General features: G+C 40.7%; 1 protein-coding gene across 3 annotated transcripts in view; it reads left to right on the top strand.

Moving 5' to 3' along the window:
• Positions 1–11,075, top strand: part of LOC107742535 (C-terminal-binding protein 1-like) — a 21,766-nt gene extending 10,691 nt beyond the window's left edge. For 2 of the 3 annotated variants that reach the window (XM_016555561.1, XM_016555553.1), the window contains 8 exons: positions 4,807–4,961; positions 5,032–5,176; positions 5,259–5,465; positions 7,312–7,526; positions 8,135–8,265; positions 8,442–8,569; positions 8,769–8,889; positions 8,980–11,075. In XM_016555561.1, coding sequence (XP_016411047.1) covers positions 4,807–4,961; positions 5,032–5,176; positions 5,259–5,465; positions 7,312–7,526; positions 8,135–8,265; positions 8,442–8,569; positions 8,769–8,889; positions 8,980–9,169 — 1,292 coding nt within the window. In that variant the 3' untranslated portion in view covers positions 9,170–11,075. Of the gene's footprint in view, positions 1–1,481; positions 1,615–4,806; positions 4,962–5,031; positions 5,177–5,258; positions 5,466–5,931; positions 6,101–7,311; positions 7,527–8,134; positions 8,266–8,441; positions 8,570–8,768; positions 8,890–8,979 lie in introns of those variants that run through there. The other variant, XM_016555544.1, reaches the window with a different exon arrangement.
• Positions 11,076–19,956: the final 8,881 nt, after the last annotated feature.

Below are 19,956 nucleotides of genomic sequence, written 5' to 3'. Positions count from 1 at the left end.
TGGTGGCGGCGGTGGCAGCAACAATAAAGTTATGCCTTCTTTCTTTGCGTGAACATTTGGGCGGCGTTATGCAAATCTTCCCACATTGTGACGTAGATATGTGGGGGCGTTTAAACGAGCTGTTTTAGGAGGGAGTTGACAAGTCTTAACTTTTATAAAGAATATCTCTTTGGATTTGAGACTTTAGTCTTTGCAACTTTAGGGATCTTATCTATTCACGAACAGCTTGTAACACTTCAAAGAGAAAGGAAAACTTGAAATTGCATGATATGACCCCTTTAAAATCAAAAGATGGGACAAACCTTTTAGCAGGCCATATGATTACTTAAAGTCTTACTTAATTTTGTAATTTTATAATTTTTAATCAAAATACCTGAATCTTCCAGTAAAAATGTTTAGACTTTTGCAGGACTCTCCAGTCATTTGTATTCTGCAAAAATCCTTGCTCTTGTAAGTTCGCCTTCATCTGCCTCTACATCTAAAAAACCAAGAATCAAGTTCCCACCCTATAATTTTATTTATTTATTAATCTTACACTCAAATATACATTAAAATGCAGAAGAAAAGATCTGTCGCTTCTGTTACATTGCGATTTTATAACAGTTACTACTTTGTTCTGGCAGTCGGATGACGCTTAATAAATTTGCTTGATAGGAGCTTTAATTTGTGTCCCTAATAGTTTTATTGTGGTAACTATTTTATAAAAGCAGTAAGGCCTTAAAGGCTGTGCTGTATTTAAAGATGAGAATTAAGCATTTACTGAATGCAAGAATACAGAATTCAACATTGGCTGAAGGTAGTCGTTACAGAGCAAAAGAAAAAATGGAAATGGTTCTCGATTTCCACCCTTAGCTCACTTTGTGCCCTTTCCAATGACAGTGTTAACCATATGGCGCAGCCTCTTGTATTTTATTGCTTAATTGTGGCATTTTAAATGCTAATTTAGATAGGGAGAGTGTCATGTGCCGTTAAGCAATTTACATAGAAATTGTAAGCGGCAGCTTCACTGTCTGTTGCAAGTCCCATCAGCTGTTGCCTCGGGTCAAACCTTTCTATTAAGCAAAGCAAGCCGTTTTTGTATGCAGATAAAAATCCTGTGAGAATATTTAGTGTGTCATTTGCTCAGGGAGTAAAATTTTTGCATTGCAAAAAATGTGCTTGTCTTAAAAAAATAAAAAATTCTTGCTGATCATTTTCCAGATAATTAAAGTCAGTTTTATGGCTACAGCTGCAGATGGCAATGATATCCATCCAAGTGACAGCAAAAGAGAGAGCGGAGGGGGGCAGGTGGAGAAGATAACGGAGGTGTTTCTTCAGAAGAGCAGGGTCGTGTAGATGCGAGCAGAATGTGACTGTCTCTTTAAAAAACCGACAACTGCCTAACTGCGTCTAGTACTGCTTGTCAGTGCCGTGGAGGTTCGTGCTGGTTGGCCAGCACTCAAAGCCCAGGCCTCTGATTGGACTGCTGCTGCGGGGGAGGGGCCAGTGTGGATGACATGGGAGATGGGTGTCTGCCAGGCAAAAACAGCCTGACACTGATTGTAAAGGGTGGAGAGACAGCGATAGAAGGAGAGGAGGGGAGAGAAGACAGGCGCGTGGATTTCATGATGCAAGGTTTGGACCTACATGTACCTGTTTGATGTTACGTGTGTGTGTGTGTGTTGCTTCGAAGATGCAGTAATTCACATGGGTGTGGTGTCAGAAGCAGGCGTAGTTTTCTTTTTTGCCGCGTCTAGTGCGTGTCCTTGCAGCTTGAGCAAGAGTGTGTGTGTGTGTGTGTTGGCCAAGCAGGAGGCAGGGTGTGGTGCAGCTGTATTATCATCCACCCACCCTTCCCCCCCTCTCCTTGAGACCGTGTGAGGACCATGTGGGGGGTGAAATGGCGAGGGAGGGAGAGTGAGAGAAGGTTTGGGAGGGGGGTGAAGCGGAGGAGAAATGAGCACTGAATGAATGGCATTGTTTGCATGGCCATGCTTGTGTTGCGGCCCTCTCTCTTTCTCATACATCCTGGCGCGGACTCAACGCACGGCATCTGTGCTCTCAGCGCCGTTCTCGTCCTGACCCTACAGCAATAAGTGTTTGCATTGTTCCTTGCGAAAGCACCGTGGACTGTGAATTTTGCAGCTCTGTTGCCTGTTTTATATATTATGTGTTTATTCTGCCTCCCCAGTGCTCTTTTACCACCATCAAACAATGCGTGCTTTTCCACACGGCACTGATTTGCAGGAAAAGAGTGCAAATATTTGTCTTTAAGACCTCATTATGGCTCACTCCTTAATCATTCACCATGCACGGGAGTGTGATAGCACGAGTGTGTGTTTTAGTGAACATCACGGAGGCGTCTTACCCCACCCCCATTTCAGCCGCCAGTGCAGCAACACCTGTCAGTTATGGAAGGGGGGCGTCGGGTCTTAAAATCGTAGAACGTAACATGGCTGTTCAGATCATCATCACATTCGGTTTTACATGAGCATCGTTTAGTAGAAATAGGTTTTGGGATTTGTGAGTTCTTGGATGAATGGTTTAACACCCTTTTCCCCACTACTATTCTCAGACGAGTGTGATAATAAGATCATAATTATATGATGAGCAAAATCATCACACCTCCTTATGTGATATTTCTGGTACGTGCCGCCTCTGAATTGCATCTCTTAAAATGGCCAGTTTTGGTGAAGCCGTGATGAATTTCGTTTCGAAGTTTATGTAATGCAGTTTAATGATCGTGGTGCACAGAGCATCCTGATGCATGATGGAAATCTGATGACACAGATCAATTAAGTTCTCCTATTGCATCCTTTTATGTCTCGTCCCGAGAATCCTGTTTCTTGTCGTATGTTTGTCCCAGGTTAAATTTGTTTTTGCATTTGCTCAGAAATGTCCTTCCTGTAGTTGTTCTGTATTTGGCTGTAACAGGCAGAAGTTCCCCATCGTCTGACATATCAGCTACCCTGCTGATTTAAAATAATGTGCAGCCATTAACAAAAAAAGCCATCACTGCTTTTTTTGCAGTCAGTTGTGACTGTGTACTAAAATACTTGCTTTCACATATTCACCATTTCTGTGAAGTCCCTGTCACGGGCTGTATATGCAGTGAATACAGTGCTGCTTTGTGAGAAGGATGTTTGTTCAAATAGTTTTTGGTCTGTAGTACCAATTTTCTTTAATTTGTCATTCTGTCTTGTAATGATGCTGTATTGCATTGTCACAGCGGCTTTTATGCTGTGTTGCCAACAATTTTGTGTGCATCTCGCAATTCAATCTAAAAAGTGTTGACAGTGCTTTAATGTGCAGAGATGCATTTGAAAGTGACAGGTTCTTATTAGGCATGTTCAAATCTACATGTACTCAAAATGGACCACTACACACTTTATCAAACATGTTTCTTAGGGGTGTATGAAAGGTAAATTTAGACTTTAAGTGGGGAAATTGATAAATGGTCAGTTAATAAATGGGCCAAATAGCAGAACTTTTTATTGCACATATTTCATGGTCTTTACAGAAAACTGATATCTGCAGATTATCACACAGGTCCCTCAAAACACATATTTCAAGCAGTAGTGCTTTAAATTGGATATTACAATTAATACTGTAATAGTTATTCTGAATGTGTTGATGGTTAAGTAACTTTCAAACCTTGATGGTGTTTTGTTATTGTAGTAATATCACTATGAATAGAGATGTGCAAAATACTTTTTACCACTAGATGAAGTGTGATGGAGAATGCAGGGATCACAAATGTTGAAATTTACATGTCATCTTAAAGGGATAGTTCACCAGAAATTAAAATGGTCATTTACCAGCCTTCATATCATTCCAAACCTGAATGGCTGACTTTCACAAAAGCAGATATTTTGAGAAATGTCTCTGTATGAATTTTTTTTTTTTAAGCCCATTTCAATTAAAGTCAACACCACTTTTTGGTCACAAACATTTTTCAAAATATACAAAACGACATAAGGGTGAGTAAATCATGAGAGAATTTTCATTTTTGGGTGAACTATCCCTTGTTTCTATATTAAATTGAAAGCTTTCTATATCTAATGTATTAGACCTTAAGTGGTTAGTGATGGTTTAGTAGGCTGAAGACAAAGATAATTTGGCCTCCAGTCTGCTGAATGTAGGTCATTATGAGTCATGTGAAGACTCCCTGCCCCCTTTCCTCATCTCCTTCCCTCCCTCTGTCCCCTGCTCACACTTTCGTTTGTCAGGTTGGGGGGGTTGGGGTGGACCCTGGAGTTATTAGGAGCTGTTGTCTTGCCTCATAGTCGTAACAATCATAAAATTGTTTCCTGGAATTTGAAGCCTCTAACATTCAAAATTTAACAAAATTCTCTGTGGCATCGCAGTAGTTTGGAGTCAAGTGATAGACTTTTGTTGATGTAAATCTTCTATTTGGTAGAAATGCTGATAGTCTTGAAAGGCTTGGAAATATTTGGTTTTGCCTCTCATAATGAGTTAGGCTGGATAGTTATTGAATGCTGCTTAACTGTTGGCCAGCATGGCTCTGAGGAAACTGAAAGGCCTTTTAAAATCAGTCAACCGATTATTATACGTACCACCTAATCTGATTTAATGAACCTTGAAGTAAATGTCATCTTGATTGCAGACCATGGCAGATGCTGCTGTTGTTTATTAACATGACTAGCATCCATAAGCCAAGCGGGTTTTAAAATGTCTGCTTATAGACATGTAAAGAACACAAATATGGAGTTTTGTGAGATGACCAGAATTGTGGGCATTTGAACAAATTAAGTTCCCATTACATGTAATAAATGATTGAGTAAGGTTATTCTTGGTGTCCTGCAGGCATTCGACCACCCATCCTCAATGGCCCCATGCACCCTCGTCCTCTGGTGGCACTGCTGGATGGGCGGGACTGTACGGTGGAGATGCCCATCCTGAAGGACGTGGCCACCGTGGCCTTCTGTGATGCCCAGTCCACCCAGGAGATCCACGAGAAGGTAATGTCACAGGTTGTGCCCATATCCCAGGCCTTTATACAGTGCGTTTCATAGGTTTTTTACTCTGCAGGTCTTAAACGAGGCTGTTGCTGCTTTGCTCTACCACACCATCACGCTCTCGCGAGACGACCTGGACAAGTTTAAAGGTCTTCGGGTCATTGTGAGGATTGGCAGTGGGTTTGACAATGTTGATATAAAAGCTGCAGCAGAGCTGGGTGAGTTTTGTTCCTGTGTTGTGAAATGATTGTGAGTTCAAGTCAAACTGACTTGTTTGTATTGGTTCTTTGTCTTAAACAGGTATAGCAGTGTGTAATGTGCCAGCCGCGTCTGTGGAGGAGACGGCAGACACCGCAATGTGTCTAATTCTGAATCTGTACCGCCGCGTCACCTGGATGCATCAGGCTCTGCGCGAGGGCACCCGTGCCTCCAGCGTGGAGCAGATCCGGGAGGTGGCAGGAGGCGCAGCACGTATTCGAGGGGAAACGTTGGGCATCATTGGACTGGGTGAGTCCTGACGTATTTTACTCAGGGCTCAAAGAATCGGCTCAGTTAAGGCGAGAGCTAAAACTTCTATACATATAAAATAACTAGAATATAAGTTGTATTACTAAATATGAAACATGACAAACTGCAGCTTTTAATTAAATATTTATTTTAAAAAAGCATGACACTACAGGCAAAATCTTTTTTCTCGACGATCATTCTCGTAAACGCAGTCGGTTATGTTTTAAATGAATGTAAACAGCTGAGAAAGAAATCGGATGTGTATCATTATACTGGATCCGTGCAGTCGGTTTTAAAGGGACAGCAGCCTACAAATACGTGCTGACAACAAAACAGCTATAACAAAGATTAATCTAAATTTTATTCATACAGTGAACACTATGCAGTGTTATTTTACACTTAATTCTTAAATTTCTGTACCTGAATACTATTGTTTATATTATCTATGCTTTTCGCGTCTGTGGAGGAGACGGCAGACACCGCAATGTGTCTAATTCTGAATCTGTACCGCCGCGTCACCTGGATGCATCAGGCTCTGCGCGAGGGCACCCGTGCCTCCAGCGTGGAGCAGATCCGGGAGGTGGCAGGAGGCGCAGCACGTATTCGAGGGGAAACGTTGGGCATCATTGGACTGGGTGAGTCCTGACGTATTTTACTCAGGGCTCAAAGAATCGGCTCAGTTAAGGCGAGAGCTAAAACTTCTATACATATAAAATAACTAGAATATAAGTTGTATTACTAAATATGAAACATGACAAACTGCAGCTTTTAATTAAATATTTATTTTAAAAAAGCATGACACTACAGGCAAAATCTTTTTTTTTTCCCCCCCTTCCATGCACAGGTCAATTTTGAGATTGTGGGCTTTTTGGCCCTTCATAATGTGTAGTTTCAGACTAGTTGAAATAAAACATCCAAAATACACATTTAAATTTTTATTTCAATGCACTGTCTATTTGCATCTGTTGATTTCAATTACAGTACATATCTTTAAAGGCCCTTTTTCCCCTGTAAATCTCCACTTTAATAGCACTTACACCAAACTTTATAGTTTTATATTACTGTTTATATTTTTAAATATTTTTTAAAGGGTTTGTTCTAGTGCTGTCAAATCGATTAATCACATCCAAAATAAAAGTTCCCTCCTGTGACCCATGGTTTGTTTGTATGTGAATTCAGAGCCAGTGAGCAACGGGCTTTCAAAATAATAATAATAATAAAAACTGCGTCAATGTGTTATAAAATAATTGCCCAGCCCTAATATATATATATATATATATGTATATGTTTTTTTTTTTTCATTTTAATGATTTATAGTATACATATAAATATTTATTACATAAATCTCTTAAAAATATACATGTGTGTGTTTATATATACAGATAAATATACACTGTACACACGCATATATTATGTAAACAAACTTTTATTTTGGATGTGATTTAATCGATTTGACAGCACACTTTGTTCATATAATTTGCTGTAGTATGTAAATAAAATAAAACATGAATTTAGAACCTGGCTTCATCCAATGTTCATATTTCTGCAAATGTATGCAAATTAGTGCATCTTCATTTTCATAATGTGTCATTTTCATATTTAAACATAACATTTTAGAAAACCTGTAATACAAAAAATGTTTGCAATTCTTAATGTAATCAATCAAATGAGGGTTTATGGTGTTTTCTATCTATTTTATTTTTTTAAACCAAATTTACATGGTGTCTTGTTTTAAAATGAATCATCAGTGAAAACCTCAATCTAATCTCAGATTTTAACTGATTTGAGGTTAGTAATGTGGTCCAAACTTGAGACTAAAATGATTTCTTATGATGGCTGTTTTCAGGACGTGTTGGCCAAGCAGTTGCTCTGAGGGCAAAGGCCTTTGGGTTTGGAGTGATTTTCTATGACCCGTACCTGCCAGATGGGGTGGAGCGATCACTAGGCCTCCAGCGCATGGCGACACTACAGGACCTGCTCATCCACTCAGACTGTGTGTCGCTACACTGCAGCCTAAATGAGCACAACCACCACCTCATCAATGACTTCACCATCAAACAGGTACAAACGCAGTTCTCCAGCAACACTCTTCTCATTGAACAGCACTGTTGAAGCCCTTTAGTTCCCTGACTGCTTTTGGTATGAAACTGGGTCTCTTTTTGACATCGGAGTTTGATTAATTTGCTTCATGTGAAAGCTGTTTTCTGAACTTGGGTTTACACAACGGGACCGCACCCATTGCGTAAAATGTAGGACTGGATTATGGTTCATGTGGACTCCAGTGCGGCTCGCAGTTGGTCTGACGACAATCCGGCCTAATTTTCAAAAGTAAACCGGCGATGCCTTGTGCGTTACACAATTATTTTCAAGATAAATGGGAAAAGTTTTTTCTTCATTTCATACAACACAGAGAGAACAACATTCTCTCTGCCACAGATATGGACTCTAAAGAGAGCAAAAATAGTGAAAAAGTGATGCAAACAGTGTCGTTACTTAACTGCAGTTGCTGCTAGATAGAAAATGCTCTTCATTTGAGTGCAAAATAGCTTGCTGTAAAAAGAGACCCGTGGTTTCAGGAGACTGATGTGGAAATGAACTAAGTGTGAAAACTCTTATAAGCAGGTTGAATTTGGCTTGCTTTTAATATCTATCAATGCTTTTATTTGTAGATGCGTCAGGGTGCTTTCCTCGTGAACACGGCGCGTGGCGGTCTGGTGGATGAGAAAGCTCTGGCCCAGGCTCTGAAAGAGGGCAGAATTCGGGGAGCAGCCCTGGATGTCAATGAGACAGAGCCCTTCAGGTGAGGGACTCAAGTTTGCTGTTTGCTTTCATTATTTTTCTGACTTGTTACTGCTACTGTAATTTTCTCACTTCAGTTTCACTAAACTACTATGGCTACAATTGGCCTGTCAAAGCCCACACGTTGAAGTAAAAAAAAAAATTCTATCATGACACTAATTCCATTTTCTTCTCCAGTTTCTCTCAGGGCCCACTAAAGGATGCCCCAAATCTTATCTGTACCCCACACACATCCTGGTACAGTGAACAGGCCTCAATTGAGGCCAGAGAGGAGGCGGCGCGGGAGGTGCGCAGAGCCATCACAGGTCAGAAAACCCTAGTTTTGCATGAGTATTCGTTTATTTTCTTTGGCATGCTTTGCAACACTTATTACAGAATGAACAATATGCAGAGTACTAGAAAACATTTAAGTATTCATGTGCAGCTCTAATTGAGCTGCAGCAAGTTTTTTTGCCAAGGTGGCAGTTTTCATCTGTGATACTGTGCTGTCTTGTGTCTGTGCAGGTCGTATCCCAGACAGTCTGAAGAACTGCGTGAATAAGGAGTATTTGATGGCAGCCTCTCAGTGGCCGTCTATGGAGGCCACCACCGTGCACTCTGAACTCAACGGAGCTGCAGCGTATAGGTAACTACACCTCCATCCTGACTGCCATTAGTGCTTTTACAGTATATGATCGTATTTGAGAAAGTGAAAACATGACTGTGTCTCTTGCAGGTTCCCTGCAGGGCTGATTGGCGTAGCAGCAGGCGGGCTGCCTGGAGCTGGGGCAGGAGTGGAGGGCATTGTGACTGGATCTCTGCCCCTGGCCCACGGCATCGCCCCGGTCTCACACCCGCCTCACACCCCATCGCCCGGGCAACCCTCCAAGGCCGAGGCAGACAGAGACATCCCTTCCGACCAATAGCATCCCAGCACATTCCATCTTTGCCCTGATCGATGCCCTTTCACCTCACCCGGGGGGACTGACGCCCCTGCTTTCGATGTGACCTTGGGTCACCCCAGTCCAACAGAACATGTGTACAAACCCAGGAGTGAAACCCTGTACCCCGAACGTACCCCTCATTTCCACTCGCTCTATCCTCTGTTGTATACTTTGGCAGAAAGCAATAACTTCTCTCAAGGATTCAATAATTGGGTTGATACACACTATTTCTAAGCTACGAAATCCCAGTTCCTTTGCTTTGTATCTACTCTGGACTAGTTGGAGTTTGTTTCCGAGTAGTGTTTCTTACATTTCTGTTCTTTTCTTATCTGTTTTAACAGGCGTGGAAATAAACGCATGGACCTTGTTTTCTTTCCTTCGTCCCCTGCCCATCCTCCTCCTAGCATACATTTGTAAAGCCTTCTCAACCTGTCCCTTTTTAGCAAACGTTTGATCATCAAAACACAGTAACAGCTGGCTAACGTCTTTGATTAGATTCAGCAGCCATCAGCAATTATTTCACAGCAGGTGTTCAATAACAGAGATCAAGGCTAATGGTTATGGCCCGTGGCTAAGAGTAACAGTCCAAGGGAAGAGCTCAGATGTTTCGCGTTCCTCTCACTCTCTCTTCACGTGGAAGGCATCTTCTAGAATTGTCCAGTTTCTCTCTCTTTTTGCCGAAACCAAGAGAGCTTCACCCCCAGAGCTGTTGGGGGTTTGATCGTGTGCTCCACTTAAGTCACAAGATTTACAGCGTCCGTAATGCCTGAGGTCTGCATAAGTGTCACTGAAATCACATACGTGAGATTCCATCGTCCTGTGATGGCCGAATTCATTTTATTTTGTGTGCTGCTTTGTGAACAGCTTGATAATGATGATGGGAGATCGCTCATAGGCAGCCAGCTTCATAAATGAAAGTTTCAAACAAAGCCATATTCATGCAGTGTATAACATTGCTGATTTAACAAGACACAACTGCAAGATTTGTGACACCTTAAACCTACCTTCAAAAAGACAAAAGAGGCTCATTTTACAATGTGTGCGTACAACATTGACCTCCGCTCGACTCATACTGAGATCCACCATAGCTAAGCTGATAACATTGGCACCTCTTTTTATTCGTAGCCATTAGAAAAATATTTGCCTTGTTTTCCATATCTTCTCTCTGTCCTGGATTATCTCTTGCTGTACTTCCTCCTCGTGCCTCCTTTTTCCGATTAGGCCTTCTCTTTGTGATTCGGCGAGGCACACTTGTCCACCCTTCACCCACTCGTCCTCCAACTGTGTAGCGCATCCGCCCGCCCAGCCCTTCCTCCCCACAAGGCACTTAAACTCTTAACACACTCAAACACATTTTCATACAGACCTGGTTTAGGCGAGCTGTGCTCTGGAGGCTGCCGTACCATTGAAGGCCAGCAGGTGGCGACGACTCGCTTTCCCCCTCAGGTTCACGGCTGATTAATTCATTCGTTTCTTGCACAGAGAGTCTCGTGAAGGTTTAGGAGAGATTCAGTCAGACCTGTTGTGGGCCGCACCATATGTCGCTTATCGTCGACACTCTTCCAGATACTCAGGATGGGTGATGTGCCGGCTCTGCGCCACACTGAATTAAAGCAGGTCATTTACCCAGAGCTTGACATTATCATGGCTGTCCTCTATGATATCAGCCTTCGCTTTCTCTGCGTTTTCACCATTTAGAGCACAGGAGATAAGGTGGAAAGAATGTAAAAGCTAGGTCACTGGAACGCTGGTTGCTTTCCAAAGAAGGTAGGAGAGTGTCTCGGGATAGCCTTCTGTCTGAAGAGAAAGGCCTTTCTAGTACCTCAGTAACAGATATTGAATGTATGCTCAAATCTTTCTCGCTTTGTACAGCTTTTTTTTTTTTTTTTTAGATGCACAGAAACATCAAGAATCTCAACAATGTTGACAATCAACAAAATGTTTTTTTGTGACTTTAGTAGCTTGCTTTGTGACGTTCAGAGTTGATTTGTTTATGATCTGAATATTTAGTCACCGTTGTTGAGATTCAAACGCTGATTCTTGATGTCTGAGTGGGTCTGAATGACCCTGTCAAAACATTTTCTGCATAATGGCTTTATAAAATGTTTTTTTTTTTTTTTTTTAGATAATAGGTTCTATTTCTGAGGGTGTGTGTATGCGTCTGCATGTATGTGACCGTGTGTGACTGCTTATCCAGTGCATCAGTTATTCGCAAAGCCGTTTTGTTTTCTTCCTCCAAGCATAGGATGTCTATTATATTGTTTCATTAGATGTAGTTTGAATCTCAGGCTTTAGCTTTAGGAAGTTCTCGATCTGTAATTTTCTGTATAAAGGAGCACAGTTTCATGTCTTCGTCGAGATGTATGCTAATAAACGGAGGAGGTTTGAAACTCTTATGATTGGGGTAGATTTGCTACCTGCAAACAGGCCGTTTTTGATAGCTGTCGTAAGTGTCCCGAATGGTGGTCGTCCTCAGTTGTCAATCCTCATGGATTCATGCATGATAATGAGATGGTCGTACCTATCAGGCCCCTCCCCCTCGCTTCCCCATTGGCTACGTGTTGATGATGAATTTTGAGTGACTTGCAGCTTTTCTTAGACTGAAGTGATGCCCTTTATTCTCGTCAAGACTGTAAAGTTTCTCTGTACTACAGCGTTTTTGAATTTTTCGAGTTTCTTCTTGCATTATCGTGGTGTTACTTTGCCGTCAGCATCATCCAGCTTTGATATGAGATGTGCACTGTGTGTTAAAACCAAGAAATTAGACGTTTTGATCTAGTTTGTGTCATTCAGTGTTCAACATGTTGTATTGAAACATTTCAAGACGAGTGTTGTTGGATACTATGACCCTCAGCATCCCGTTTCCCGTCTTCGTCCTGTGCTCCCCTTGCGGCCTTAATGTCGTAGATCGTGGTGGGCTTGGTGAATCTGTTTCTCGACGAAACCCCCGACCTCTCCTCTTTCCCCCGCAAACACACATGCAAGAGAGAGGAGGCTGTTTTCTTTAGCCATATGTTGCTCATATATCTGGAGAACACAAATGGCTTTCACTTTGAGGTGTGAAATGCTCAGGCACTATGAAAGACCCTTTCAGGAGCCACCGATGTGGTTAAATCTAGTCTGTGAAGGGAGGCTGGAGAGGACAGATATGGACTCGCTGCAGTCGGTTTCTCTCTCAGGGTTCTAACACACACACACACACACATCCCACAGCCGCCAGTTACACTCTAACTCCATCCCAATGAAGATCGTGTTGTAGATCTCCGGAGCTCTCTTACACAGTCCATCTTTCAACAGTGAGTGTCCCTCTGTGATAGTTTTCCTTTCTATCGCTCTCTTCTCCTTTCTTTTTGCGTATTTGTCGCACTGACACCTAACAACAGAAGAATGAATGTTTTAATAGAACTGCGTGTAACGTTGAAGTTGGGAAATGTATTTTTACAACATGTGAACTTTTTATTCCTTTCTCTTACCTTCTTTTTGTTGTGAATTGATTTTTTTTTTCCCTTTCTCCCCATCACCAGACTGCAAAAAAAGTAAAAACCACAACAAAAAAACACAAAACCTGTAACTAGGCTCTTAAGCTTTACTTTTGTTTTTGTTTACTTTTTTATTAGAAAACAATCATGTTTGTGATGGTAACCTCTGATGGTAAATTCCACAAGGTATTTTAATAAAATCCTAAAGATTAAACCCTTGGTCGCTCACTCTTTTCTGACATGTCTTGAAAAGCTGAACTTTTTTTTATTTTATTTATTTTGCTGCTTCTGTAATGTGACATACTATTCAAAAGTTTGGGGTCAGTCAGTTTTTTTTTTTTTTTTTTAAAGAAATTTTTACATTACATTTATCAGAAGTGACAGTAAATGTATTTACAAGGTTTCAGACAATTTTTTTTAATTCTCTTCTTTTGAACTTTCTATGAATCAAATCTTTTTCCTGTTTTCAAAATTGATAAGAAATATTTCTTGAGCATCAAATCAGTATATTAGAATGATTTCTGAAGGATCATGTGACACTGAAGACTAGAGTACTGATGCTGACAAAATTCAGCTTAATTACATTTTGCAATATTAAAATAGAAAATGGTTGTTTTAAAATGTAATATTTATCAGTATTGCTGTTTTATTAATAAAATAAATGCACTGTACATAAGACTTTTCAAAAACAAACAAATCCTATTGACCCCAAACTTTTGAATCAATTTTGAGTGAAAAGACAATTTTTTTTTAGACAGATTTTTTCATGCGCTGATAGAAGAATCACTCACAATAAGACCAGAAACGTGAATTAAGAAAGTAATGTCAGTTTGAGTTAAACTCCAACAATGTTAGTTCCGTTGCCAGGTTTATTTTAAATGTTCGTGTGAATTTAGCCAAGAGCTTATAACACGAGTTTTCCAGACTTCAGGTGTTAGCGGTTTTGTGTTCATACAACATCTTTGGCTGTAGGGAAAAGAAAAGCACAGTTTGCGGTGATTAAAGGGAGGAAAGTATTTAGCAGTGTATTTTTAGCAGGGTTCTCCCTCAGAATGTGTCCTGATGCTTGTTTATCAGCTAATGTCCCTATGTGCTGATGTGTTGCCAATCAGGTTAATGAGGTGTTCAGGGCATACACCCTCCTCCCTCTGCTAGCTCAAATTGTTACCAAATGTCTGAGAAACACTCTCTGCCACATATTGAGTCCTGTTGTCATCCGTTTTAGCACAGGAAAACCCTTTCGTGCATAAATGGGTTATGTAGTTTATGTAGTATTTCAGTTTGTTTGTTGAAAGCGAAAGTTTAGGAGTGTAGGTTAACCATAAAGGTTTGGCAGTAAACATTCTTTATGTCTTGTAAACGAAGGAAACTCCTGTCTAAATGGGCTATCTTGGAAAAACAGTGTAGCTTTAACAAAAACAAAAAAAAAAAAAGCTGTGTGCTTAGGGTCATTGTCTTGTTGGAAGGTAAACCTTCGGCCCAGTCTGAGGTCTTGAGCACTCTGGAGAAGGTTTTCGTCCAGGATATCCCTGTACTTGGCTGCATTCATCTTTCCCTCGATTGCAACCAGTCGTCCTGTCCCTGCAGCTGAAAAACACCCCCACAGCATGATGCTGCCACCACCATGCTTCACTGTTGGGACTGTATTGGACAGGTGATGAGCAGTGCCTGGTTTTCTCCACACATACCGCTTAGAATTAAGGCCAAAAAGTTCTATCTTGGTCTCATCAGACCAGATAATCTTATTTCTCACCATCTTGGAGTCCTTCGGGTGTTTTTTAGCAAACTCCATGCGGGTTTTCATGTGTCTTGCACTGAGGAGAGGCTTCCGTTGGGCCACTCTGCCATAAAGCCCCGACTGGTGGAGGGCTGCAGTGATGGTTGACTTTCTACAACTTTCTCCCATCTCCCGACTGCATCTCTGGAGCTCAGCCACAGTGATCTTTGGGTTCTTCTTTACCTCTCTCACCAAGGCTCTTCTCCCCCGATAGCTCAGTTTGGCCGGACGGCCAGCTCTAGGAAGGGTTCTGGTCGTCCCAAATGTCTTCCATTTAAGGATTATGGAGGCTACTGTGCTCTTAGGAACCTTAAGTGCAGCAGAATTTTTTTTTGTAACCTTGGCCAGATCTGTGCCTTGCCCCAATTCTGTCTCTGAGCTCTTCAGGCAGTTCCTTTGACCTCATGATTCTCATTTGCTCTGACATGCACTGTGAGCTGTAAGGTCTTATATAGACAGGTGTGTGGCTTTCCTAATCAAGTCCAATCAGTATAATCAAACATAGCTGGACTCAAATGAAGGTGTAGATCCATCTCAAGGATGATCAGAAGAAATGGGCAGCACCTGATTTAAATATATGAGTGTCACAGCAAAGTGTCTGAATACTTAGGACCATGTGATATTTCTGTTTTTCTTTTTTAATAAATCTGCAAAGATGTCAACAATTCTGTGTTTTTCTGTCAATATGGGGTGCTGTGTGTACATTAATGAGGAAAAAAAATTAACTTAAATGATTTTAGCAAATGGCTGCAATATAACAAAGAGTGAAAAATTTAAGGGGGTCTGAATACTTTCCGTACCCACTGTATATACAATACTGACTTCCTCTGTATAGTTGAGTGAAATGGTGTTGTACGTTTATAAATGTTTTATGATGTTCGGATAATCAGGTTGCTCCTTTCAGCTGATGTCAGAAAAGTGTTGGGGGAAAAAAATGGAAAACAACAGTTTCACTGCAGTGATTCACCATTGTGTCTTAAGTCCCATATGGATTGTGCAACACAGTGATGTTTACAGAGTTGTTGAACCTTTAAACGCTGTTGATTTAATGTAGCAAGTTTTTGACATCCATTACCTGAAAAAATCTTTGAATTTTAAAACACCTTTTTTTTTTTAAAACTTTATTTTATATGCATAAAAACAAACTTCATATAGTTTCAAAGTGTTTTCCATAGTGTTCATCAATAAACAGTTTCCCATAATGAAGTAAATTTTATTTTGTTACATGCTTTGTAAATGTCCGGTTATTACTAGAGCCCGACCGATATATCGTTTTGCCGATATGAGCCTGTCGCCGATATATCGGTATCGGCGAATATGCCGCCGATATGAAATATTTTTTACAGAACATGTAATGCATATAAAATGCTTGAAATGGTGTAATTAGTTTGTCCAGCAGAGCGCGCTCCATTGTTTGCTACTGTCGACCTGGATGAAACGCTTTAAAGCAGGGGTGGGGAACGTTGATCCTGGAGGGCCACTCTCCTGCAGAGTTTAGTTCCAACCCTGAAAAACCCTAGAAAAAAAAAAACCTAAATGCGTCCCGAAGACCTTGATTAGCTGGTTCAGGTGTTTTTGATTAGGGTTGGAGCTAAACTCTGCAGGGACACCGGCCCTCCAGGATCAACGTTCCCCACCCCTGCTTTAAAGCTTAAGTCTATGGTAAACCATTGAAACTTTGGACGGCCATATCTACGTAACGGCGCGGCGAAACCGCACCAAATTCGGGGATCCCTTCAGCTCGAGGAACCTTCTTAAACGCGAATTGAGTATGTCTAGAGGCCCGTTTAGAGTCCCAGCCTCAGAGGAGACAAGACAGCAGTGGATTTATTGATTTATTTACTGTATATTGCTGCTGCCACACAGATCTAAAATAAACAAGCGATTTATTTCTCAGCTGTTTACCTTCACAGACATACATAACCGACTGTTTTTGTAACTCGTGTGTTTTTAACTTGGTACTCACATGCTGTGACAGCAGCTTTCTGTCCATGTGCTTCGGATGTGTGCGCTCAGAAAACCTTATATCTGAAGTTTAAACTCATATGGTTTAAACCGCATGATTTCAGCGCGATAAACATGATAATCAGTACCAAAACAGATGTTTTCAGCAGATATGAGCAGCTCATTTGCATTTAAAGACACAGGCCCGAAAAACAGCGTGTTTCTGCTTCCACTCAAAATAGGCATTTTCAAAATGATATAATAAATGATCTGGAGTATTTTGAGCTGAAACTTCAGACACATTCTGTGGACACCAGAGACTTAAATTACATATTGTAAAAAGGGGCATAATATGTCACCTTTAAATGCCCTGCTTCCATGAGTGATCATTGCAAAAAATGTGTTTATGCATATATATTCTGTTTATGTATATACTGCATTCTATAGATAGTACCAGTCAAATGTTTGAACTCTCGAATGGGAAAGTGTCCAAACTTTTGACTAGTACTGTACTATAATATACAAAAAGAATATCGGCCGATATATATCGATTTTTTCCGATAATTTTTTGCTCCCTAATATCGGTATCGGTATCGGCCCCAAAAGACCCATATCGGTCGGGCTCTAGTTATTACACACATTTGCTAATTAAGTTGAAGGAATAGTTCACCCCAAAATGAAAATTTGCCTTAATTTTATTCACGTCTGGCCATTCAAGATGTAGAGGAGTTTGTTTCCTCATCAGAACAGATTTGGAGAAATCACTTGCTCACCAATGAATCCTCTGCAGTGAATGGGTGCCGTCAGAATGAGAGTCCAAACAGCTGATAAAAACACCACAATAATAATCCACTCCAGTCCATCAGTTAACATCTTGTGAAGTGAAAAGCTGCATGTTTGTAAGAAACAAACCCATATTTAAGACGTTTTTATCTTCAAACTGGTTTCTTTGCTTCTCTTTTAAATTTGTTATACATTTGATAAGAAAATTTGCTTGTCCATGTTCATCACAATTACATTTGGTGATATAAGGTACAAACATTAATTACTCAATTACTTACCCATCTTTTTTCCACATTAACTTTAATTTCAGTTGAGTTTAAGTGGAAACTCCTGTTCTGTAATGCAGTACTGTAGGTGTGTGTTTGAGCGTCGGTGACCCAGAGCCTGATTACAGACAAGATCCTGTATCATACGTCTGCGCTGCTCCTCCAGACGAGGAGGTGACCATGTATTATGTCTAAAACAGTTTCCCTCAGACAAGACGTAAAACTAGATTCCACTGTTTATGGGAATCACTCAGCAGAGAATGACTGTGTATACTGCACTCTGTCCCCATGTAAATGTTTTTTCTACAGATGATGGTCTCGGAGTCATTGCCAGTTTATTTGACATGGCTTCAACGTATCTCCACTTCAGAATGACGTCATGCGTCCCACTGACAAGTTGGCAGGGAAAAAGTGTGCTGTTGAAGGAGTAGCCGTGCTTGAAATACTGAACAGAAATGACCTTTTTGGATACTAAATTAGTTTCATTGTGCTTAGATGACTGAGCATGAGCTCATTTACCTTACGTCACTCTTTACCCAAAATGCCCCAAAATCGATCACATTTTTGGATTGCAAAACTTTATATTGGCTGATTTCGTAACCCCAATCATTCAAAATAAACAAGTCAATAAAGAAAGACCTACAGAGAAATCCTAGCAAAGTATTTCTTAGTGCACTAGTGAAATATTGACAAATAGATCACCAAGCTTTAGCTGCGTTGGGAAGCACTTGCAACAATTGTGGAAACGCCACACAAACCTACATCCTCTTAAGTTTCTAGTACATTCCTAGTCTCATCAGCCTGTCCATTGAAAGATTTATTAAAGGCTTTTGTCCAAGAGAGGTTCATGTTAGGGTCAGTGTGCTCAAGAGTGTACATAACACTCACCGAGACAGAAACCGATCACTTTCTGAGGTCCAATCCCATCTCCGCCGTTGAGTCTGGCCTCTGATGTAGTGATGACTACCTTCGCCTGAAGCAATAAACATTACCAAATTTGATGAATAGATGCGTTTACATTGGACTTTTCCTGTAAAATGCCAACCTTGATTTATGGTGACTGGCAAAACCGCTCTGCTTTCAGCTGCATTTCTGTTGGTGTCTTTTCTTGACGGGCAAATCAGTGACAAATGTCTTACGTTGGACTGAGCTCTCACAGGAACTGACTGCTTTCTAACCAGATAATTCCCAGATGGCATTCACTTCTACGAGTGTGTTATTATGAAAACCATTCTTCCTGTGCTAAAGCCTCTTGTGCAAGTGTGCGAGCTATATCAGCGCAGTATTGCTAAAGCAATTAACACTATTGTTATTGTTCAAATATCAAACCCCATAATAACAAGTATTGAATGTCATGTCCCAGATTGTGCTACTGATATGATATATGGAATGAATTATGTGGCTCACAGAGGAAATTTGGACGGTTTTCGAAGCGACTGGAATGTTCACTGAAACTGAAGGGATTCGATTCCCTTGGGAACCTCATAGTAACAAGCTAAATAAACACACAGAACACCTTAGCAAATCCAAAGCGACGCTCTGGCATTATGCTGGTAAGTTTTGTATGGTGCTGGATGGGCTGACCTATAAACTGAAGTAGTGGAAGGTGTTAGATACGGTACTTCTGTCCAACGGTTGTACTGCCAAATTTTAAATCCAGGGTACCAGTAATGTCCATGCCATTTTTGCATTTCTATGTTTAAAAGGTTTAAAATACGGAGTCAGCAATAAGTAATCTGTAGACTGATTTCCACACTCAAGTGCTGTTGAAACATCAGTTTATATGAGCTGCCTGACATGGCAATAATTGCTTAACCAATGGCGTGAGTTTGGGGCGGAGCTCTCTGTTCATCTCACCAATGGCAAATGAAGGAAGTGTTAGGGAAACCTTTTTGAAAATGTGTTTGATGGAAAAAAGAAACACCACACAAATCATGAATTATGATTTGCTACTTGCTGTTTCTAGGGAGGGCATTCTCATTTTAGAGAACTTTTAATTGGACAAAAATTTGGTTATACTCGTGGGTGCAAGATGACTCATCAATTTTTAACCCATTTTCAAGGAAAAGAAAGACTACTGTATAGATCTTAAAGCATACATCTGGTAAAATGTATTATTTTATTTAATAACAAATTATGGCTGTGTTCGACATCTTAGGCAGCTGACTTGTCGCCTCTCTGCCCTGTCAATGTCTTGCAGGCAGCTTTTGCAGGAAGGTGCCTCCTGAAACTGATTTCGGACAGACTTCTGAGACGGCATAATTGTTTAAAGGGGTCATATGGTGCGATTTCAAGTTTTCCTTTCTCTTTGGAGTGTTACAAGCTCTTGGTGCATAAAGAAGATCTGTAAAGTTGTAAAGACTAAAGTCTCAAATCCAAAGAGATATTCAGCCCGCCTCCGCTCACTCTAGCCCGCTGTGTGTTTCGTTGTGAAAGCGAAACTACTTTGTTTGGTCTTCCAAAAGAGGACACAACTAGAAATCAGTGGTTAAGTTGTATTTACAACACTGTTCCAGAACA

Source organism: Sinocyclocheilus rhinocerous, unplaced genomic scaffold, assembly GCF_001515625.1.
Source record: "Sinocyclocheilus rhinocerous isolate Xijiao unplaced genomic scaffold, SAMN03320098_v1.1 scaffold70, whole genome shotgun sequence".
Classification (NCBI taxonomy): domain Eukaryota; kingdom Metazoa; phylum Chordata; class Actinopteri; order Cypriniformes; family Cyprinidae; genus Sinocyclocheilus; species Sinocyclocheilus rhinocerous.
This window is presented reverse-complemented; position numbering and strand designations above follow the sequence as displayed.